The 23576-nt window shown below is 38.8% G+C and overlaps 2 protein-coding genes across 2 annotated transcripts in view; one reads left to right on the top strand and one right to left on the bottom strand.

The window, feature by feature from the left end:
• The window catches only part of LOC145478983 (gamma-tubulin complex component 2-like), a 21115-nt gene extending 162 nt beyond the window's left edge, over nt 1-20953 (bottom strand). Inside the window, exons 1-33 of the mRNA XM_081457205.1 lie at nt 20863-20953; nt 19679-19754; nt 19454-19545; nt 19042-19099; nt 18796-18951; nt 18376-18478; nt 18159-18250; nt 17612-17686; nt 17168-17249; nt 15652-15729; nt 14897-14964; nt 13362-13406; nt 12044-12136; nt 11535-11596; nt 11218-11260; nt 10821-10892; nt 10426-10486; nt 10096-10154; nt 9930-9984; nt 9011-9161; nt 8424-8515; nt 7719-7806; nt 7420-7490; nt 6269-6313; nt 5854-5918; nt 4736-4806; nt 4486-4539; nt 4014-4134; nt 3364-3456; nt 3011-3061; nt 2388-2504; nt 1757-1973; nt 1-1297 (exon numbers count right to left, since the gene is read on the bottom strand). The exon at nt 1-1297 is cut by the window's left edge and continues 162 nt beyond it. Coding sequence (XP_081313331.1) covers nt 1077-1297; nt 1757-1973; nt 2388-2504; nt 3011-3061; nt 3364-3456; nt 4014-4134; nt 4486-4539; nt 4736-4806; nt 5854-5918; nt 6269-6313; nt 7420-7490; nt 7719-7806; nt 8424-8515; nt 9011-9161; nt 9930-9984; nt 10096-10154; nt 10426-10486; nt 10821-10892; nt 11218-11260; nt 11535-11596; nt 12044-12136; nt 13362-13406; nt 14897-14964; nt 15652-15729; nt 17168-17249; nt 17612-17686; nt 18159-18250; nt 18376-18478; nt 18796-18951; nt 19042-19099; nt 19454-19545; nt 19679-19754; nt 20863-20915 — 2880 coding nt within the window. The 5' untranslated portion in view covers nt 20916-20953 and the 3' untranslated portion in view covers nt 1-1076. The remainder of the gene's footprint in view (nt 1298-1756; nt 1974-2387; nt 2505-3010; nt 3062-3363; nt 3457-4013; nt 4135-4485; nt 4540-4735; nt 4807-5853; nt 5919-6268; nt 6314-7419; nt 7491-7718; nt 7807-8423; nt 8516-9010; nt 9162-9929; nt 9985-10095; nt 10155-10425; nt 10487-10820; nt 10893-11217; nt 11261-11534; nt 11597-12043; nt 12137-13361; nt 13407-14896; nt 14965-15651; nt 15730-17167; nt 17250-17611; nt 17687-18158; nt 18251-18375; nt 18479-18795; nt 18952-19041; nt 19100-19453; nt 19546-19678; nt 19755-20862) is intronic.
• A 229-nt stretch (nt 20954-21182) lies between these two features.
• Nucleotides 21183-23562, top strand: LOC145478984 (uncharacterized). The gene is made up of 2 exons (XM_081457206.1): nt 21183-22110; nt 23300-23562. The coding sequence occupies exons 1-2, from the start codon at nt 21183-21185 to the stop codon at nt 23551-23553; spliced, it is 1182 nt and encodes a 393-aa protein (XP_081313332.1). The 3' UTR covers nt 23554-23562.
• Nucleotides 23563-23576: the final 14 nt, after the last annotated feature.

The raw sequence follows: 23576 nt of genomic DNA, 5'->3' as shown, positions 1-23576 counted from the left end.
CCCTTCCCCCCTAATGGAGCCTTATGTAAAAACATCGTCTTTTCACTTTGGAGGGGGGCAGAGGTGAAGGTGACGAAAAGAGATGCAAATGATATTATGAGGGAGGGGTGAGGGGAAAAATGCTCAGTGTTTCGACGTCAGCATGGTCAGTGATGCAATTAAAACTTATGACTACTGTAACGAGCACAACAACAATCAGAGGAAACCCTGCAACGATTTCTGTCTGTTTTATTTTTTGGTTCTAGCCTACGATGTACATTACTTGCAAAACATTTCGGACGTTAAGATTTCGGACGTTCAATTTTCGGACACTTTTTTTAATCAGATTTCGGACACTTTGCCGACACTTAAAGCCTACAAAACACGCATCAGACTGAAACAACATCTGTGAAAATCATAGTTTTCCTGCACCATCAAGGTTTTACGACTACACTGACGAGAAAATAACACAAATTCTATCAAGCTGTTAAGTATGTCAAATAGTGTCTCAACAAGAGCTTTGGAGCTTTTTCAAAGTTTTATAACGTACTGCAAATATTTCAGACGGTTTTATTTTCGAACACATTCTTTTGTCCGAAATTAAAACCGTCCGAAATTTGTTGCAAGTAATGTATCTCCCAGAGAAGCATAAATGAGCGCACGGCAACATTGTCCGCATTTTTGTACTGCGTTAAGTGTTAAGTTTCTTTAAAGAATACAAAACTCCATTATGTTGCTTATAAAACCTACAAACAATACAAATCAGAATTTCGGGAAAAGCTAAGAGAGGGAGTGCCTTGTCCCTTTTCTTGTTCACAGCTCTGATTCCTTCCATAATTCCTTCCGATAATCCCTTCCATTGCTGTAAGAAGGGGAGCGATAGCTCTGATTTGATTCTGATAACATAGATGACAGGCTTTCCATATGTTGTATCACCAGTTACTTCTCATCACTACTTAAATACTACTACTTAAATTAAATCTTTCGTATTTACAAGAAGTCGCATATCTTCTTTACCAACGTGAAACTAAATAACTTCTACTGTTCATATGTATTTGGCCTGTAGCATCACCACTCGCTCACTTCACTTTGAAACGTTACTTTCTGTTTCCTTTGCCGTTTGACAAGTCAGAAAGGGAGACTGGTTTTACTAAATGGCTCTTTGCACCTGGGAACAGATCTACAGAAACCGCTGAGCGCGTTGGAGCTGTCACCAAAGTACCATCTGCCACATTCTCAGTTGATGCTGATAGCAAAGACGAGGAGGAGGACTTGAGCAAGGTCTTGGATGCCGAGGATCCACTGGCACTACTCGTATCTGGTTGGTAGAGATGTAAAGTAAAAAAGATATAACGTTTCGTGTTGTCCTGAACTGAGCATTAAAGTTTAAGGTTATAACAGACGCTGGCAGTTTTTTGATCGTCGTTCCACTATATTATATAGTAACGGGATTAGGTCGGAAAGGGGTGAATAAGTTCTAATCAGACCCTAACTAAGGTCCAAAACACTGAACAGCGAACGATGAATGACCGGCGATGCCTCCCCCACCCCCCACCCCCGCCATCCCCCCCCCCAAAAAAAAACCCCGCACACACAGCCTCTTAAAGTTAGGAGGTATTGCAGCCTGAAAACAGTCCTACGAAAAAAAAAAACAACAACTATGTGCTGGTCGTTGTGCGCGAGGCGAAGATTCGCATTCATTTTCTCTCGCGCGCACTTTTGTTCACTTCTCATTAGTGGGCCAATCAGGTGATAAGGAAACTGGAGTCAGTCTCACCTTCAGCTGCCTTTTTCTCGAGTTGAGCAGTGTAATATCCATTATGATCAAGCCTAGCGATAATATTCAACATCTGATGTTCACAGTCTATTGTAGAGTAGTGGCTCAGCTTCTCCAGCAAATCCATCAGGTGTAGAGAAAAATTGCTGTCGAAGTTCTGAATGGTGCGCTCAAAATCCTCGCCACTGATCATTTTGTCCACATGTTCAGAGACAATCTACAAACAAACATGAAAACAACAATAAGATAATGGTTGCGATTATGATGGCAAAGAGAGCTGTAAATTGCAGAAGAAGTGACGAAGAAGGTAAGTTTTTTTTCCTTTTTGCACTCGCCGGGAAAGTTGGTGTTTTGCATAACAGCGTTTCACATTATAGCTTAACGGAACTGGGCTGAAAAGGGTAGGCTCGATTCCGCCGCTCTCGAGTCCGGTCTATCGGCTCCTTTCCCGGTCAGCGGATGGTAATCGAGCCTACGAAAAAGGCCGTTGTGGGATATCATGATTGCAGTTGGCGGAATAACGGCCCAAGGATGGTGTCTTCCGTCAAATGTCCCGCTCGTGAAAATTACATAAACAGAAGAGAAAGAAAAGTACTGTGTAACGTTACCGCAGTTGAGAGCTAGTGAGTACCTTAGCAGTTGTTCTCCTCTTCTCTTGTTCTCTGGGTGGCGGACCTTTCTTGTTCATTGGACTCACTCCTGGAGCATCACTCTCTTGTGACTCTACGGTTGCGCTCTGGGTAAACCGCTGACAAAAACAATACAAAGTCACTAAGCTTTTTGTGCGACCTGGTCACATGGTACAAAATCAGTCACGCTAGCACGCAAGTTACACAGTGGATCATCCACAACAAAGCAACTCGCATCAGTCAAGCTTGATTTTCCTGTGTTTTGCGAAACGTGGGCCTATTTAAAAGGAGCCAAACAAATTGGGCACCGTAATGATTTCATTTAGCGCTCGGAGCGTAGTCTGCGGTGCAGCCGGACGTGTCACAAAATCCTCTATACCAGCGGTGTCGACTGTCTGTGGCGCAGGCTACCGGAGCTCTAATTTACTTTTGATAACTCAAGAGAGGGCGCTTATTAGAGACGGAGCGCCTGCACCGATGATTTTGATCCACGTTTTACAAAAAAAGTTTGATGTGAACGAAGAAAATTCAACTTGTCGCCATGGTTACCCAGGCTGGCCCACAAAACAGAGAGTTTGAAGTCTTTTTGGTAATAACAAAAAAGCACAAATGGCATCAATCTTACCTGCATACAATTCGTGAAGGTCACACACACCAACATCAACTTGCTCACAACCTGAGATCAAACAATAAAGCACCTTAGTGTGAAGATGGCTGAACCGTAATAACACAGCTGAACGTTTTCCTCGAGGTCTATTGCCTCTCTGAATACCATCTCCCTTTTAATGTTCACTTTGTTATTTACAAGTAGTATATTCAACAAGTACAACAAAGGCATTTGCATCGAAAAGTTCGAAGCTCGAAAAAGCTGCTCTCCTTTCTCTGCTTCCAACTTTTACCTTTTTTTTTCTTCTCAGTAACTGTTTATCGTTCTTATTGTCCAAAAACCAGAAATAGAAAATTCATTACTACCCTTACCTTAAGCAGTTCTAGGTTTGTAAGCATACAGTCCTTCAGGCAACGGTCCAGAAAATCGTTGTGGTTCTCCAGAACACCATCAATATTTGTTACCTGTGTATAAAGAACATAACACGACTAAATGAATAACTGAAATGTTAAAAACTATTACCACAATTTATCTCATCTAAGGAGAAGCAAAGATGACTTTAGGCGCAAAAGAACTTCAATTTAAAGTCGTTTTTTAGAGAACTTTCTAAATCATTTGTGAAAGTAATTTTCTAAATTTACTTTGCTTTTGCCTTTGCTGAACTCTACAACTAGTTCAACTAAACTGTGTAATGGGAACTAACCAAGTAGAGCATCTTCTTTTTGATACCATTTTACTAGCCCAGCCGAGCCCAGCCCAGTCCAGCCCAGTCCGGCCGAGTTAAAATGTCTAAAATTAAGGAACGCAAGAAGACTCATTTTGAAACAGAGGTAAACGGTCTATCGGAAACTACCTAACTAAACTTGAAAGTTTCAAATGTAAGTAGCAATCGGTATCTCAGGACTTGGTGCTGCAATATAGCCATACGCAGGCTTTATGTTATAATTTGTATCCGTGTCACCTTGAGTATCCTTTGAACTCAAATGTAGCTTTACTGGATAATTAGTCACGTGTCCCATACCGTTTGGAGGCTTTTCTCCATGATATGCCAGCTGGGTTCCAGGACCTCAAACATCATGTAGTGCTCGTAGGTTTGTACAAAGTGTAGCATCCGCTGACGTAAAGCAAACGCAGCCGCATACCTGACGTCATCACACGAATTTGTATTAGAGAGCGTTATGCTAAATATAACGCTAAGTTAACAGTTAAGTATCCGCTTAAGTGAAGCTGGATAACCTATTATTCAACATTTTTCTTAGATATAATTCATTTGATACAAAAGACCAAACATTTGGAAGATTCGGGATTGGGTTTTTAAAGAATTTGGTTTTTCACTGGGACTAAATAATTCCTTTGCAAAATAATAACACTCACTTCTACGACGATGGTTGACATGAAGTTTTCACGTTAACCTCTGCTTTCTGCGATATTTCAACATAGCTTTATGGTACAAACGTTAGGATAGAGTTTGAAATTCATATAGCGCGTCTTACCATGGTGAAGAGTTCAACGTAAACTGCTTTGCTCGCTTGTTGCTAACCCAAACACTAAATAATAATCAAAGACAGCAGGCAATAAATCTGACAATCTATAAATTTACACAACATCATTACTGAATGATTGTTAATCATCACCTCACTCAACCCCCTTTGCTCTTCCACAGTCAGCGAAGAACAACACAGAACAGGTTTGAAGAAAATTATAATAACATCAATTGAAAGACTAATACAGTTTATTTCTTACTTGCATAGTTGCCTTTCCACGTGTCTGGCATAAAACAAATGTCTAAACAGCATCTGGTACTTCGTCAAGGCCTTTAAAAACCAGATTTAAGTAATACAGTTCGATTATTATCTTTACACCTGCATCACCCCAACCAGGTATATGAAAGGGATGACAAAAGGGAACTGGGGGTCTTAATATTGGGGTAACACTGCTATGAACTAGCATTCCATCCAGGGCGGAGTAGAAATACCGTTAGCCACTTGATACTACAGTAACTGGAAAAAGCTCCAGACGGTAGTATGGGACACTTGGCTCGATACATTCCTAACAAGAGTAAATTTACTAAGAGCAAGCATCAGATCGTAATTCTTGTCAATCTTCCACAGTCTTAACCATTCTCGTCTCAATTTGGCTTATAACTATTTGCTGTTTTCCTTTTTTTGTTGCTTCTATCGATGGGGAATTTATAATTTGACGTGTCGTTTCATCTGAATGTTGAAATAGCATGCCCCGCCTTCTGACCACCTTTTTATCACAGCAACCTGCTTTGGAACGAAGCTAAGTCAATTATTTTCTTATTTAAGCAGAAGCCCTTAACATAGCCTCCTCAGTGTTCAGTAGGTATTAAAAGGACTGCATTCAAGCCAAGTAGCCGATCAGGCCGGCGCTTATCTCCGGTTTCCGTAGCAGGAAGGGACCAGGAGAATTTCTACTCTCCCGTGGATGATATGCTAGTCCTTCACAGGGTTACCCCCTAGCATTCAATCCGCCGGTACACATTTAAAATATACACTTCGGAAGAGGGAAGTACTGTGGGAGTCACGTGTCTCACGCAAGAATTATTAACATAGTATTACCTAGGTGGTCATATTAGAAGGATTCTTAAATAAGGAAATAACTGTTTACTTTAACCTGGCCTAACGAAAGTGGCCGCAATAACCAGGTAGTCAAAAGACGGAGTTCTACTAAATGACCAGATCAATTTTTGTGGTCTGTTGGTGGTTGGATCAGCTGGGTTCCATTGTATGTACATCGAAAAATAAGCCCTGATATATCATGACAATGCTCTCTAAAGGCATATTTGTGAAAATACTTGCAAGTTGCAGTTTTCAAGACTAAGAAAGTCAGATGCGTACCTTTTTACTTAAAATTAATGACACGGGCCATTTCACCACGTAATCGAATGAGAATGCTTCAAGTCCTACAAAAGAACAAAACACAGTTGGACCTCTATACAACAGCCCCTATCAGTACCACCCCTTGGGACAAAATAAAAGCGACGGAGGTGGACGGTTTAAGGATGTTTTATGAAGACAAGGATTGGTGCGTGCGTGCATGTTACATTTTAACTGATTATTTTTGTTACAGTGCGACTACCCTAGCCAAGACAAAATTTCCTACAAATTTACCGAATAAAAAGCGTGGAGGTTGACAACAGTTTTCGAACAAATTATCCAAAATGACCACAAATCTGGTTGCCTTTGTAATGTGCAGCTTGATCATACAGATAATTTGTTAGAAAACTATCGTACAAGCTAAAAAAATACCAACCTGAAATCTGAAGCTCTGTTGGATCTTGATTATAAGCTGTTGCACCTGAAAGAACACAGCGGTAAAATTAAAACAATCTATTGAACCAAAACGAGCTGCACATTCCTTCTACAGTCAATGTTTGGCAAATTAACCACAAAGACCTGGGTAGACTTCTAGAAAATAAAGAAACAATTTAAAATATTCAACACCTACATGTACTTTAAATTGCGGCTTGATCACTTTCCTGTTTACAGTAACCAAATTTTCTAGCGATACTGTTAACGGTCAGAGTGACGGCGGATATTAATATTAATTTATGTGCAATGGTGGAAGAACAAATCTATCAGTAAAGATGGAACTAAGTTACATTAATGAGTTATTACTCTACCTGGAAGCCCTGTTCTTTCAAGAGGGGGCAATACCGCGAGAACTTTTTTCATAGCTATTGAAGGCATGGCTGTTAGATAGCATAGTTACATGGAAGAAAGGAATTTAATTTGTAATGTTGTTAAATGTATAAGACAAAATAGCAAGAGTTAGCAAATTATATTAGCAAGAAGAAAGCATTCACTTTATTATTACATTACTTTATGTATCAAGCATTGAGTGGTGTTATATGGACTCGCCAAATTGATGAAGATGGTAGCAAACACAGCTAGTCATAAGTCGTTTGTACATTTGTTTGAAATGTCAGGATACAGTCAGTGGGCATTGTACTCTGTAGTAGTTAACACACGAAAGTATTGACTATATATAGGGAAGGGCTGGTGTTAACCCATTAGCCACAAGGACAATTACTTTAAGTTGATATTCTTCAAGGAGATCATGTTATTCATACAAGCAAGGAACGTTTACAGCATTACAGATTAGTTTATACACTACTAACTTGCAATTTAAAAGCAATCCAAGTTAACAAGTTATCTGCCTTTTGAGCAGTATGGTTACACCAGACGATTACGATTTGCCACGGAACTCTAAACCAGGGTCAAAGTCAAATTCCCAAACGCCAAATATTCTGTAACTTTATTGTGAACAACAAGTGGACCTAAAAACCTTGTAAAACTAATCATGTGGCTCAGTTTACAGTCTTTTATGGTTGGTTTGGTTTCCATGGGAGACTCCAAATGCTAACGGTACTTCAAATTAACAAAGTACCAGCAACAAATTACCTCTACTGTCATATGCCACAGACAAGATGCGAAACAGTTGAGTGATGAGATCATATGGAAGCAAATCAACTCTGCAAAGAAAACAAGCACAGTGAGGTATTTAAGCCAAACAAATCTTCGTTCACATCCTACAGAGCTACCGGACAGGAAGAAGCCATAGGTCCATCGAGTTGAGTCAACCACAAAAAAATAAAAGTTTTGGGGGGAACTCTGTCAAGGCAATCTTGGAAGTAACTAACATAGGCAACAGTAGTTAGAGATGTACTTTGGATCTAGTGACTAAGCCATAAGATCTTTACCTCAAGTCATCCTTATATGGGTCACTGTTGGCTGTGCTTGTTCGTAAAGCAAGCTCTAACAACGTTTCTAGTCTCGAAGGCATTATATCTGGACAAACACTGAATCAAGGAACAAAATGATGTTTAAAAGCTGGGATGTTAACCTTCTCTGCAAGCTGCCGCTAACGTAGCTGGGCTCATGGGGGAGAAAGATTGCGTGACAAGCCCAAAGAGCATCTGCGTAGGAGGCTATCGCCAATGGAGAATTTTGTCACATAGTTTTGCCCAACATTGCCCAATGGTAGTAAGAAAGTCACAATAGTAAGATGGTAATAAGGCAGCATGCTCTAATTGTAAAAATTAGTAACATTGACTTAAATCATAAGCTGCAAACTAAGTAAGATAATCCAACAAGCAACATTTACAACAATACATTGTAAAAATTTTGTACCTGCTACCAAGCTCCAAACACTAAACATTCTCTCATCTAGTGGAATTATTTCTATTCTACTGATTTTTTTGGTAAAGTAGGCCAGTGAAGCTGACCCTAACAACTAAGATATCACTCACAAATTTAGCAATGTCAGTCCAACATGTCAACTGCCGTTTCTGATTTCTTCAGTTAGAATTTGAGACTAAAATAACTTATTCAAGAACAGCAATATTTCAAGCAAAATGAACAAGAGTGATTTCACATCACAGTGCTATACTTTAGGGAAAGGATACCATCCATGTTTTTCTTCATCTCATCTTCAGCCAGATCCATGAACTGAACAAAGAAATCTCCAAGATCCATGAGAAAGTAATGCTTGATGGACCTCGAGTGAAAATATTCATCAAACATACAGTATATGATGCAGTTCAATGCAATTTAATGACAAAGAGCACCTGCGTTCCCATAGTTGTCAGTAGTGTTTTGACATGTGCATGCATCAGGATTCCATGTGATCGTGGACTGAGATGTGTCAGCAGCCTTCACAGCAATAGCATTTTACAGTGAGCGATGTTTTGTATGGGAGCACATCTTCAAGCGTTCCCCCTCCCTTCCCTCCCTTTTTCCACTGTTAGTTCGCTGTGATGGGTGCCTGTCTCCTCTTCCATGTGGGGGCTCATGGCTCAGTTGCCAGGATTTGCCAGCCATGGGAGCGGTCTTCATCTAGGAGCTGGCTGCCAATGGTGGAAGCTCCGGGATATCTCAGGCACCCAACCTCCATTTAGCAATGCAGTAGTTAATTATTAATAAATTCATATATCCACAAAGACAATAGAGTATTGCAGCTTTGAGAATTCAGAAAATAAACCTAATACCATACCTTAGTCTAGCCATTAATGCCCGTTCATCCATGAGCAGATCCAACAAGGTCTTGCTAGCATAACTGTAAGCTTTTTCAATTTTTTCCACATATTCTCTCTCATGAAGAGTGTAGATGATCTCATCAGCATTTGGGCACTGCACGTTTTGACCTGCATTTTAAGATCACATCAATTTGTTAGGAAAACAGTAAAACTTCCATATACTATACAAAAACAACTAAAAACACTAAAGTATCAAAAGGATGAAACGACTCTACTAATACTCTTATTAAATGGTCACATTTCTTTATAGGCAGTTCAGTGAAGCCAACTTTTGATGCAATATTACACTCCTCTTTTGAGCCACTCTTGTTTTGCACAGTTTCTTTCTTTTGTTTAATTTATCTTTTTAATGCATTAACATTTCATTAAATAGTAAATAATAAATAGTAAATATAAATTTCAGCCTCCCCAATTAATCCAAACTAAGTCGCACACAAGCTAGAATAGTTAATCTACACGGTGTATAGTTGACAAATGAAAGAGAGCTAAGAGTTTAAGGGGGAAGATTTTGCTGTCGAAGGAGTTAAAAAATTTGGGTTGCTGGAAAAAACAAAGAGAAAATTTCATATCGTGAAGCACAGAGTTATGCTAGATTGGAAGAACCATGTTTACTGCTTTCCCTCAGGAGCCTCAGGAGGGGAGGCATGGAAACAGAGAGCATGGAGAAAGAAAATGTATTCATGAGTGAATCAATTACTGTTTCATGGTTCAACTTCTGCACACAGAAAACAGACAATCCCAAAAGAAGGACACCTCTTGGAAGTGTCACTTTGCCATGATCACCACCACATACAAACACTTCACTTCTAAGACACCTCCCATAATTGTGCTAACAATGAATTCTGTAGAACATTCTGTCAATTGTCCCAAACTTACCACACTGCCGAATAACATTCAAGTACTTTCCTGTGCTGAGAATCTTGTGTGCAACCTAGCAAATTGATCAACCGGAGAAACTGAGAAATTGCCGTGAAAGTGTAGATCATACTCAGTCATCCTGAAGATATCTTACAACAATAACAAATTGAGATTATATTGTTACCTTCTCTAAAAACACAGGAATGTTCTCTCTGACAACTGTATATCGTTGTTCCCAGTAGGTACGAAAAGTTAAAGAAAACATCAGCAACAAGCATTGCAAAATAAACTGTTCATTCAGTTCTTACTAATTGCTATGCACTTTAACATAAGTTATTCTATGAAACTGGCTCTGTATACATGTGCAAAAAAATATAAATATGCACTATTATGAGCTTGATGATTGAATCACATCTTTTTGATGCTGTACAAATATTAGGAATTTAGTTTTTCTAAAATCTGTAAATGTAAATATTTATTTCATAATCATCTTTTCTGACTTTCAAAGGATATGCATCATTGTAATCTTCAGTGACTTTTTCCTTTTGAACAGAGCCATGCTCTGCCACAAGGAACTGAAAGAAAAATGCACATGAAACATTTTTGTCAGCAGTAACAACAAAAGAAGAACTTAAAGGAGATCAGTCATGGTATTTTGAGTTATTTTGGCCACATAAAAAACTACCTTTAAATGGTAGGAAACCTGAAAATAACAGTTTAATAAGATAAAAGAAAAACACCAAAGAGCTAATAATAAACCATAATGGAACAAGGATGGCTAAGGATGGAAAAGATTGACACGGATTACAAACGACGAATTTGAAAAATTGAGGCTAAACTTTTTAACATGCGCAAACCATGACTGAGTTCCTTCAATATACATCGTTAATTGTAACTCATTACATGTACCTCAGAATATGGATCACTGATAATTCCTTTGTAAATCCACTGCTCAAGAATATCAAAATATGGAACACAAGCCTGCAACAGGATAATGACGGATAGGTAGTAAGAGGTAAAAATTATTTGTGCATATGTACACATGTTTCTCTTCACGGCTTCCTAAGGACTAAGAACTGGACGCTATGGCATGGTATAAAAAAGGCTTGTTGCCCAGAAAATGTACAAGTGACTCATGGGATATTCCACAGTAGACCACTCAAACGTGTTGCACAACTACACAGTATGAATATGTCCATACACACTTCCTATCCCATCTCACTTTTGTAAGACCTGAAATTATACATGTATTAACATTACTGAATGATATAACCGCAACAGACAACATGTAGCTTGTCATACTTACAGCCTGTGTGAGGAACAAACAAAGGTCTTGTGATTTATTGTCTCTGTGTGAAGTATTCAAAGACTGATATCAATTCAACACAGCATCATTAATGTCACATAACAATAATGGAAATAGCTCTGGTTCTCACAAGCAAGCTTCCTTTTATCCTGTATCAATTTTATAAAGGAGTTTCTATATTTCAGAACTTTGATCAAAGATCAAGGCATGTCAGTTATTTGGCACTTTGAGAGTAGAACAGCAGAAAAATTAATGCTATGATCGTTATACGAGTATGAAGACTGGTAACTAAGGATCTTGAATAAATTAATTCCTACCCTGTGTATCCCACAGTCTTTTCATGTAACAATGTCAGTACAGCACCTCCTTTACAGCTTCCCTAAAAAAGAAAGTGATCTGGTAAGGTTAAAATTACAGGATAAAAGCTAACACAAATTGACAGAGGATGAAACAAACCCCAGTCTGTGTTTACACCTACTGGCCCACCAGGTAAAGGTTTCTCTCTGATTTTCATAGCCACTAGAGGGCAGCTAGAAGTATTTGCACCCCCCCCCCCCCCTGGATGGGATGCTAGTCCATCCAAACTTTTACCAGCCCCCTCCCCCTCCACCCCTCACACACACACATTAAATTTAAATGCCTGGCAGAGAGAAGCACTGTGGGAGTAAAGAGTCTTGGCAAAGAACACAACACAACAACCCTCGGGTAAGAGTTCAAAGCCACACTGCCTGATCCAGAGGCACTAATCACTAGGCTACTATACACTGTACCTCCCACAATAATAAACAATGTACATGCCATTTAGCACTCCACTTAGGTTAATTACCTTATCAATTGCCACTGCTATGGATGACAATATCTCCATTGTTCTCATACATGGCTGGATGTAAAACCACAACTTTTGTAGTGACAGCTGTCCCTGAAACAATTAAATTGCAAAAAGGGTGATACGGTGCACACTTAAACTCAAACTGGCCGATCATTGGTGATTCCTGACTGAAAAACTCTGGATTTCAAGTTCAATACCCAAATCACATTGCCATGCAACATGTACCATCTCACTGCCATATACTAATTTTATTCAAAAGTAATATTTATACCTTATCATAACTTTTTGGTTTGCTTAGGCAGCTTATCAGGCAAGTTTGGTTAAGTCATGGTTCATACTGTATTTTCATAAGACATACAAGTAGTGAAGCCAAAATATCCATGGGGAGACTAAACAGGTCTGATATGCTGCCCAGCCATGCCAACAAAGATAGAATTACTATCAAAAAGTATTTACCGTACCCAATTTCAGCCAAGTGACCATGATATAGTAGCCATATAAGGTCAGTGACTTGATTATCACAGGATATCTATTCAGTACAGTAGACGTGGCTTCCTATTGGCTAATTGCAAATTTGGGTATGGTAAATTCTACTAAGGAGGCAGCGTGGCTGAGTGGTCAGCATGTCGGACTCGCAATCCAGTGGCCCCAGGTTCAAGTCCCACTCTGACCACTACATGGATTTGTTTCTCAGTAGCCCCGAGTTCAAATCCTCGACCATGCTTGTAAATAGCCAACTGGTTTGCCTCCAGCCAGTTAGGATTCTTAACAATGTTACGTTCAATTTGAATTATTTGTTTCAGTTGTTTGTTTGGCTCCACTAGCACTTGTACTATAAACATTGCCGAGGGTACAGGTAAATAAAGGTTATATATACATAGTGTGGTACTTAGATATAGAGGATATTACACGGTGGCTCAAAGATATGAATTTTATGTTCGAGTGGCAAGAACAATATCTCACGAGGTGAGCTTCGCTCACTCGTGAGATATTGTTCTTGCCACTCGAACATAAAATTCATATCTTCGAGCCAACGTGTAATGTTCTTTTTATTATATGGAGAAACCAATTCAACAAAAGCAAAAGGCGGGAATCGTGACTTCATTGAACGATACGACACTCACAAAGGTGACATACGGAAAATACACCACTCGGGTCCCGGATGAAGTGGCGTATGGAATCTACGAGTGGTTTAGTTCCCAGTAAAACACTCTTCTCCATATAATAAAATATAATATCATATCACTGGTGTGTTTTTCTTAGGCAAAACACATCTGAGTGCTCCATTCTTTTTGATAGGTAAATTTGTACTTACTAATCTAAACTGATGTTCCAGTTGTGCTACAAGAATGAGGTATTCCTTAAAAGAAACAGCATCATTTATTTGATAACTTAATATAGTCACTTGCATACTATACAGTACACCCACTGATAATGTTTCTTGTCATTCTAAGATCTCTTCCAGGGAAAATGACTTTTCAGTAGGATTGTCAGTTACATAAAATCTACTATGATAATCACAATCAAAATTAAAAAAATATATTGAGCACTTGACGGAATGCTAAGTTGTAATAAGCAAGAATATGAAAACCATAAAGACTGATAGTTTAGATCTGATAGCATCCTTAAAGTTTCTATACGTCCAACAGGGTTTTTGTGGTTTTGGTATCTCTATAACATCTAAAAATGTATTCAAACCAAAAAAAATTAATTCTGGTGCTTTTTTGCCCTGAAATCAAGCTTTAAATTTCCCACTTCGACCACGCCCAATGAAGTTGACTGCATAATGAAAGGTTGGTGATGAATGCTTCATGCTTTTATTTTGCTTGATTGACAACCGCATTGTTTCACCAACTTCGGTTTGTTTGCTTTTTGTCGACAAAAACTCCTAACCACTACTGAAACAATAGCGACCTGAACTAGCAGGATTTGGCAATTCCTGGCTTGATGTCACGACCCATTCAGAAACCCAGACTCTTTTTTTGCACTGACTCACGGTCAACTTCATTGGGCGTGGATGAAGTGGGAACTTTAAAGTTAGATCTTTGGGTGTTAAAATGTCGGAATCCAATATTTTTTCTTAGAATACCTTCTTACACATTATAAAGATACCAAAACAGCATAAACCCCTGTTGGCTGTATAGACACTTTAAGGACATTCACGCTGTTTCTGCGCATCCTTACTGTGCACGCAAATTCACATGCCACGTCATGCATGGGCGCGCGCGCTAAGTAATAAAATGAACAGTGATAGGGCAGATGGCCATTGTATAGCTTTGCCTGGATTTAATGATCTTGGACGTTCGGTGACCCCTATTTTTCTTTCCAGAAACAGATTTTATTTACAATTATCTCCACATTGTCCAAATTGAACAAAAAATCAATGTGGGAAGTTAAAAAAATTTCAAGATTTCTGTCCACGGGACATCGAGTCCTGCCATTTTGCGGCTACAAGGCACGTGAAACTATGGTCGCTAAATGCCAGTTAACTAGATTTACTGAATAGGTCCACTTAAACAATATTTAGCAGAGAACATTTCACTTCAAACTTCTAATTGCAATATTTTTGGGCTTACAGACACTGTGACCTTACTCATTAACGAAGCCCAATTTTTTCAGATTTGGGGTGTTCTTCCAGGCATGTTGTCTCCAAAACAAAGTCAGTGACCCCCCATTTTTTTTTTTACATTGCTGACATAACTAACTCATCATCTCACAGTGGTAAAAGTCTAAGAAAAAAAATCAGTGTTGGAAAATTTTCGCGCAAACGTCCTTAAACCAAGTTTTACTGAATACTTGGTTTAAGTGTACACACTAACGTTCAGATTAAAAGAAAAGTGAGCAGATAACCTTCAATAATGTCCTCATGGCTGCACACAAGGCATGGTTAACAAGGCCATGTTCAAAAGATGATTTAGCTGCAAAAGATGAAAAAAGTGTAAAATTGCATTAAGATTTTATGATAACTTTATTTAAGCAATAATAGAATAATAACCTTCCGTAAAGGGATTTCTGTAATACAAACAGTTCACACATTCTCTGAGAGAAGTGTGATATTTGACATGGAGAAAGACAGTCAATGTAGGAAGAAGGCTGGTAGGATATAACAAGTCAGAGTCACCGGCACAGAAAGGGCAGAATAAAGCCCCCCAAAAAGGCCTTATACATGTACGACTTATGATTTACAGAACAAGAATGATTACGTCAGCATGATGATGAAATTAAAGGTAATTTTACAGACCGTTTCCTTTTTAACTACATGTACTTAACTTCCTAAGTCAGTTTTGACTATATACCTCAATTTATATCAACATACAAAATCTATTTAGACTAGATGATTTCAGCAAAAAGTCAAAGTTGTTAAATTTGAACGGCATGCTTCCACAGAAACTTCTCCAACTGTCAGTTGTAACTGACAATTACACAAATTTCAGCCAAAAACAGTTTTGCTCTTAAAGCAAATGTTGAGTGAAAAAATTGTATAAATTAATAAACAACTGTGAAAAAAATGCATGACCTTTTTCTGACAAGTATTACATGCTACCTTTATAACAATCTATTATTAATAAATAAATTATTTCTAATAAAAACATATGATTCTGTACCTTCCATGAATCTACAGATAGTTGAATAGTGAGAACATACTGGTAGGATCCTTTGCACCAGTTCCAATAATGATATTTCTGAAGAACACAGTTTCCAATCAGTAATGCAAAGAAAGAAATTTCAAAGTTTGCTCATAAGGAGTACTAGTGATATAGTATGCTGGTTGGTGAACAGATGGGCATGACTAGGATTGAAACTACACAATAGCTTTGCAATGCTTTCGACTGGTGTACCATGAAATATTTCACTAGTCACTTCAATCTATTTTGTCCACATACACAAGAGCTATAAGGCAAGTGTGTAGGATAACCGGTCATTTCACCAGATAACCAGTTTGCCCAATGTCAGTTCAACCGGGCTATAAGTCTGTTTGCCTGGAATGAAAGTATGAAGAAGGAGAAAAAGACAACATTATGGGCATTATGAAATAAAATTACACAAAACCTGAGTATTTCTCGTTCTTTAATCCATTGACCACAGAGCTAACAGTTCGGGAGAACCTACTTACAGTCTGGGCCAACCGTTATCTGGTGAACTGGCTTCCAGGCGAAATGAACACAATAGCAGTTTCCACGGTTAATTTCTCTCATCTGCATTACAATGTAATCCAACGTGGATGCGACACAATTTTGAGCTAAAACTACAAAATAGCCCGAAATTGCCTCACATACATGCTAGATTTTATTGTAATGCAACCGAGCAAAGTTAACCGTGAAAAGGGCTATTCGTGCGTATTATACCAAGAAAATACAAGTGACAAGTTGGATCATCCATGTGGTTAACACAATCAATGCAGTGCATGATGGGAAGATTGGGTTTGATACTGCCAAGTACACAACAGCTTTCCTGTATTCCAATTGGCTGTATATTTGCCATGGCATGGTGTAAATGACTGTGTATCACTTTCACAATTGCATGACTGTCACTGACCAAACATGAGACACAAGAGCTCTCTTTTCAGAATGAAAAACAGAAGAGAGTCTGGTAAACCTTGGATTATGATTTAGTTAAGTTACTGTCCATATGTACACAGCCTGGGCTGAAAAATTGACAGTTACCAGGTCATCTAACACCAGTGGCAATTTAAAATAAACCAGGATGGCCGCTGCAAAATGGTTTGATTACTTGATACATGACTAGAACAGAGTTACATGTACAATGTACTGTGGAGTAAACAAGTAGTTTAATTCAATGGACTACATTTCACTTCTCCAACTTCATTTCATTGTGGACTTCAGAGAGTTATTTGCTTGGAAGTGGAAAATTCTGAGCAGATTTGAATAGTTTGACGAGGTGAGTATAAGATCCATCCACAAATTTGAAGACTCCAGCCTCACTCAGAGTACTTTTTGTGATGCAATAGTTTTAACATTACACTCTAAAGAAAATTGAAGAACTCTTTTTTATCCTGGGTCACCAAAACTGAAAGAAACTGGCCACCACCAAATGCTGAAGTATTTTTTTTTGTTAAATAAATTGAGCCTTGGCACACGGTCTAAGCAAGAACCACATTACCTAGTGTCTTGTCAATGGTGAAACTCCTTGCACTAAACTTGTCCTTGAGAGGTTTGACAAGCAGATATTTTCCCTCTACACCCTTTAACAAATAGCAATATGAGGACATTTATGATATTATTATTATTATTATTATTATTATTATTATTATTATTATTAATATATTAAATCATATTACATGTAAACTGCCAAACACAAACCATACCACCCAAATTTTCTATATTAAAAACCTCTTTACAAAAGGGTGGTCCTTTCTAACAAGCAATCCAGTTAGAGTGCCAAAAATCATTAGATAATAATTAAACTACATGGCTGCAAGTTTGTGAGGAGGCAGTATATAGGTTGAATACAGCTATCATCCAATGCTCTCTGGTGAGTCCCTAGATTGATTACTTAAGGGGAAAAAACTCCTTACGTGTGATAAACACTACCAACAATTCTCACCATCATAAGAAATAAGAGATCTTCAACTACAGCTAGCTCCTGCATTGGTAGAGGCAATGTTCCAATTGATACAGGCTGTGAAAGAACCATAAACACAAATATCACATTAGTTCAGGCCATGTTGTTAGTTTCAACTGAAGTGAAATTTTTCAAATGAGTTAACTTTTTTCACTTTTTTAATGGTTCTTAAAAAGAACAACATACACACCACCCAACCTCAGTTCCTAATCCTAACCCACCCTCCCAGGATCCCAAATCAATCCCCGTAACCCTAGCCCTAATCCCTCCCCCCCCCCCCCCCAATTTTTTTCTGGATTTTGTACTCACCTACAAGTAGATTTGAACACCAACACCTAATCTCCGACTTTGTAGTCCTTCTTCATCACCACTAGTCATGGATCAATCATTGCACCCTTCCCATTTGACACAAATTAACCTAAGTTGAAATCATTCTGAGCTACAGACCAAATTGACCAACAACATCTATGTGAACAGCATTCTTTAGGATAATAACAGAAAAACAAACAACAATGTGCTGCATACTCACTGTCGTGGAATGACTGATGCCTGGCCCAGAAACATAATCTCTGCTTAAGTAAGGCCGCTCACTGACCCAGGATGGCGTTGGTGGTAAATTCCCTAGGAAATAGAAATAAAATCATTATTTAATTTTAATTGCTACTGACATTGTAATTACTAAATCAGCATCACATCACTCTACTCTCACATTTACCAATATAGCACATAACGTTCATCCAACATACCAGTTCTCCTGGCTTGTTTCTCTCTTAAAGCCTTCAGTACAGCTTCAGGTGAAGAACCTGATTGACTGGCACTACTTGTTACAGAGGCAAGTTTGGTACGAAGCTAAGGTGAACAAAAAATTATATACAGTCCAGACCCAGCTTACACATGGACACAAATTGTGATCGATATGCGACCAAATCCTGTGACAAACCATAAGTAAAGCTGTCATTATTTTTGCCTAACCATGACAAAGAACAACAGTTACTATGAGTATACATGTGCACTTTTCATGATAACTCTGATCTTCTCTTGTTTACCACTTCTAAAACACAAAATCTTTCAAGGCAATATGAACGAACTGTATGTTACTACAGTGTATTTCCTCTTAATGTTATATCATACCATAATGGTGTAATAGAAAGCACCTTGAAACTTACCTCATTAACCTCAGTTTGGGACATGGTGCCAGATGCAGGCACACCATCTAGTATGGCCTCAGTTGCTGCCATAGCATTTGACTTGGCTCCAGCAGAAACAGCTCCCAGACGTGCCTTGGAACGTTCCTTGGAGTTCTTTTCAAGGAAAGTCAACATCTGGAAGAGAGTAATTTTGGGAAAATGAGGACATACTACCATGGTTTTCAAATGGTGACTATATCAAGAAATTGTTTCATAATGTCAAACCTGTTTATCCTCAGCCAGTCGTGACAACATATAAACCAACGGATCAAGTTCTCTAACACTGAAAACAAAAATGTTGTTGTTAATATAGAAGTGTAATGAACCTGGGCAATGTACTGTGAAGCTTGTCTCAAGATTATGCTGAAAGTTTCTCTTTTCATGTCTTCATCCACGTCTGTCAGTTTGTTGGCACATCACAAGTGGTGCAGCTCTGCTTTTTATGCATACATGTACGCACATGTTCTGTGCTGTAAATTTATTTTTGGTCCACATTATTTTTTAAAACCACTTTGATAATAACATGATAATAAACTGTCACAAGTACCAAACATGGCTGTAAGCTGTAAAAAACAGCCACCTTTATAACTAACTAATACCAAGTTCTGAAAAAGTGCAAGTCAATGATTGTACTCACTTTTTAGACTTCAGTTCATCATATTTTTTCAAAAAGTCCCTTGGCATAGTACTAGTTTCAGCAATCTTCTTTTTGGCTGCATGGGTTGAAACCTGAGAGCAAAAGATACCCATTAAGAGACAGCTTGATAGCTGATGTTGAGCATTAGCCCTTCATTAGAACACAACACATCCAGTCTCATAAGCTAGACAAATGTCATCATCCACTAATATCTTTACAGCATACCTGGGTTGTCACATAAGGTGTTAAGTTCTTGGTTAACATCTCAGCATAAACTTCAGGACCATCCCCAGAACTAGCACTGTGTGAGGCAAAATTTATTACTTTGTATATTGCATAGACCCTGATTCCTTCCTTGCAACAACAATAGCCTGTGGGAATAAGACTTTTCCATATTTTGGCTACACTAGAACTAGGACGAGCAAAGTGATGCTTGGCAGCAAACCCCAAGATTTTGAAAAACCTCCTTGCTCAAAAAGAAGGCTTCTGATTGGTGCAGCATGGTAATGCCGCTTGACTAGTATAGCACATTCACAAGAATAGTATTCAAGCATGGCTTGCTACAAGGAGAAGAAAGATGACAATAAACAAGATTTTTTGAATTGTGCTAGTGTCAGCAAAGTATTATTGGAGTTAAAGGCAGCAGGATCTGCTTTTACTCTGAGACAGAACAATGTCCTTATGTGTAACAAAGTGCTTATGTCCCCATTTTGAGGGTAACAGCTGTATGATAAATAAACTGCTGGATCTAACAAGCTCTAAAATTTGTTCAGCTGTCTTAATATTGTTAACTTGTGTGCAGAAAAAGGGCAAGGAGTAGGCTTTGGCAGTATTATGTGGTGACTTTGCTATGCTTTTTAAGTCGCTTTGATGCCCAGTTAATGTGAATCTGAATTTCAGCAGTCAGTGATTTAAGTCAGGCCAGAAGAAAAATAAAATTTAGTGTACAATAAATTTCTCAGTTCTCTGGTTGTTTACATTATATTCATGAGTTTTCTTTGCACCAGAGTGGAGAATCTTGATACTTTTTACCAACTATGTTGTCCCTAGAATAGGGATTTTTTCTTTTTAGAAAATGTCAAAATCCCGCACTCCCCCCCCCCCCCCCCCTAACTCGGGCTTAACATTGATCATGATAGGTCCATAAACTGTACAAATTGAAAAATTACAAATTTGGCAGGAAATGAATTTCCACTAAGAAACCTGTAACTTCTTAAGTTAGGAAGTCACAAGATAATATCTTGCCTTTGAACACTCAAGGTATCACCGAATTATGGTTCGTCGTGGTTGTTTACTTCTTGAGAGCTTCCCTGGTTTGAATTTGAAACCATAACGCTGCATATATAAGCTTAAGCTAGAGATTCGGTTGCCCAAAGAGGGTTTTTACCTAACAAAGTCGCGTAACTCACCCCAACAAGCCCAAAAGCTCCGAGACGTGATGATGTATCCTGAATTCGCTCATTTTCACTTCCCTAATGAAAAGAAACTAAAACTTTTTCATGACAGAAAACAGAAAACTCAATATATTATCCACGTCAATATCCACATAGCCATCACATATTGCCGCCATTTTTGATTTGATTGGTGACCACCGCTGACTAAAGAAACCGCAGAACAGAGGCAGGGTTACCCTGGGAACGAAACTTGTACCCAGGTCCACATCGGAAATAGAAATGGCGGATTTGTTGTTGTTGTTGCTGCGTTAGCTGCCCGGAGAAAGAGCAAAGAAATGGCTTGTGCGGTGGGGGTACCAGGATGGAAGAAAGTAGTTACTCAACGGAAGAGTGGAAAAACGAAAGGAAGATTTGATTTTTGCGTTATCAGTCCAGAGGGCAGAAAATTTCGTTCACGCGTTGAACTTCAGAGATACCTTTCATCATGTTCAAACCAGGGCACTGGCTCTCTGTCGATTGAAAATTTTAACTTTGAAGTCTCAAGTTCTTTCGCTGATCCACATGAAAGTTCCGTGCATACTTCTATCGAATCGCGTGAATCTGGAGAAATCAGTAAAGAGGAAGAATCACATCAAGAAGTCGAGAACAAAGACAAATTTACTAAACTGACGTCGAAATCGCAAGATCGGACATCTCCTTATTTTGCAAAAACGAAAAGATTGAAACGACGTCGAAGTGAATCTCTCTCTACAGATCTTTCTAGGGACGCTTACAAACCCGGAAGTAAAAGATCTAGATGGCGGAAAGAAACCGGGAAAGAAATCACAAGGGGAAAACCCATCAAAATAAAAATGGCGGGAAAACAAACACAAGTCACTACTAAACATCCTAAACTCTCCACCAAACGAAAATCTAGAAAATCTAAAACGTCAACGCCAATAGAGACGCTTGACATTGGCTCAGGTGAAAATGATATAAAGCTATTGAGAGTTCATGAAAGTGTTTCTACTGCTGTTTCCAGTAATTACTTTAAACCAAGTGTTCCCCCGCACAAGTCCCAATTGGCGCCCAGCTGGATCCCTCCCAAGTCCCGGTTTAATTTGATTCAAGAAAGCCTTTTTCACGATCCGTGGAAACTACTGATTGCTACAATATTTCTAAACAGAACCTCGGGAGGCAAAGCTATCCCAGTCATGTGGGATTTTTTTAAGAGATATCCAAATCCTGAAATTACAAGAATGGCCGACTGGAAACAAATTGCGGGTAGGTTTGGGCTTCTCTCCTGATATCCAATGTCGAGGCTGTCTTAGTATGCATGGTTAGCGTGCAGGCCTCTGAACTTAGAAACCCAGTGTTGATCCCTGGCTATTATTCTAGGGCAATACATTTCATTCCCATAGTCAAGAAATGATTAGGTTAAAACATGAGCTGACAAGAGGTATGCCAGTGGAGTAGCTGTAGTCAGGAGGCGACATTGTTTAACCGCGTACAATTCTTTACCACCGACTCATATTTTGGAAATGGAAAAGACATTTCAGGTTATCCTTAAATGCTGGTTTTCACTGACAACGGAGTCAAGTCAGAGTCATAATCAGAGGTGCAGAGTGATATGATCTAGTGAGAATCAAACCAACAGACACTGAACAGAGTCGGACGCAGAATACTGATTTTGCTTATGACTTTGTCACTGATCAAGCAGCAAGCATTTTTTTTTCTGATGTCGTGGAGTCATAAGCAGAAGCAGAAGAATAAACCAATCACAATGTTTGATTCCAGGCCTTGTGATTGGCTGGTTCTTCTGCTTCTGTGTGTGGCTCTGGCAATCTAGTTTTCACTGGATCATAAGTGACAGAGTCGTAAACAGAATCAGAAGAAATGGAAAGGTTCTGATTCTTCCACCTCCAATTCTAACCAGCTATTACTCCACTTAACAACTCTGGTTTTTTAGGTAATAACCGCTCTTACAACTCCAACTACAAATCTGACTGAAAGTACATGTCCATGGTGACTGATATTTGACAACCTGAACATAATTGTTAGTTTCAGGGTCAGGTGAAAAATGTTACTTGATCTGCTTGGTGTTACTAGACTAGTCCATCAAAACAGATGTGTCAGTTCAGCATGATGGTATTGGATGTAGGACTCATGTTAAATTTTTCAACAGCAATTGGTTACTTGACCATCTGTCTGACAACACTTCCTCTAACAGGTCAGCTACCGTGATTCAATCTAGTGTGTGCCAAAACTGCAAAGGGCTCTACAAATCCCCACGTGCATGCTACCCTTTCTGTTAAACACTGCCCAATCTAACTGGCCAGAACTGAAAATTGATTTTTGGGGTCTTCATTATACAAACTTTGCTGCACTGGCTCAGTTCATAGTGTTAAGACCTAGCGCTGATATTCCCCCAGTAGGGCCATTGTTCTAATTGACATTTCCTTTTGTTTCTCAGAGCTTCTCCAACCTCTTGGTCTTCATGAGAAAAGAGCCAAGATCATCATCAAATTCTCAGAGGAGTTTCTAACAAAAGACTGGACTTACCCAAAAGAGCTATATGGGATTGGAAAGTATGGAGATGACTCCTATCGCATTTTTTGTCTTGGTGACTGGAAGAATGTAACACCCAATGACCATAAACTTAACTTCTACCACAAATGGCTCTGGGAGCAGGAAAAGCAAGGATTTTTAACACCAAAAGACTACTAGATCTGATCCTAACAAAGCATTTA

This window comes from Orbicella franksi, chromosome 2 (assembly GCF_964199315.1).
Source record: "Orbicella franksi chromosome 2, jaOrbFran1.1, whole genome shotgun sequence".
NCBI classification, from domain to species: domain Eukaryota; kingdom Metazoa; phylum Cnidaria; class Anthozoa; order Scleractinia; family Merulinidae; genus Orbicella; species Orbicella franksi.
Note: the sequence above shows the minus strand (reverse complement) of the source record. Positions and strands in the feature narration are given on the sequence as shown.

Coding starts and splice junctions, on each gene's coding strand:
- LOC145478984 (XM_081457206.1), top strand. CDS start 21,183: ATGGCTTGTGCGGTGGGGGTACCAGGATGGAAGAAAGTAGTTACTCAA. Junction 22,111..23,299: donor CGACTGGAAACAAATTGCGG/GTAGGTTTGGGC, acceptor TTTGTTTCTCAG/AGCTTCTCCAACCTCTTGGT.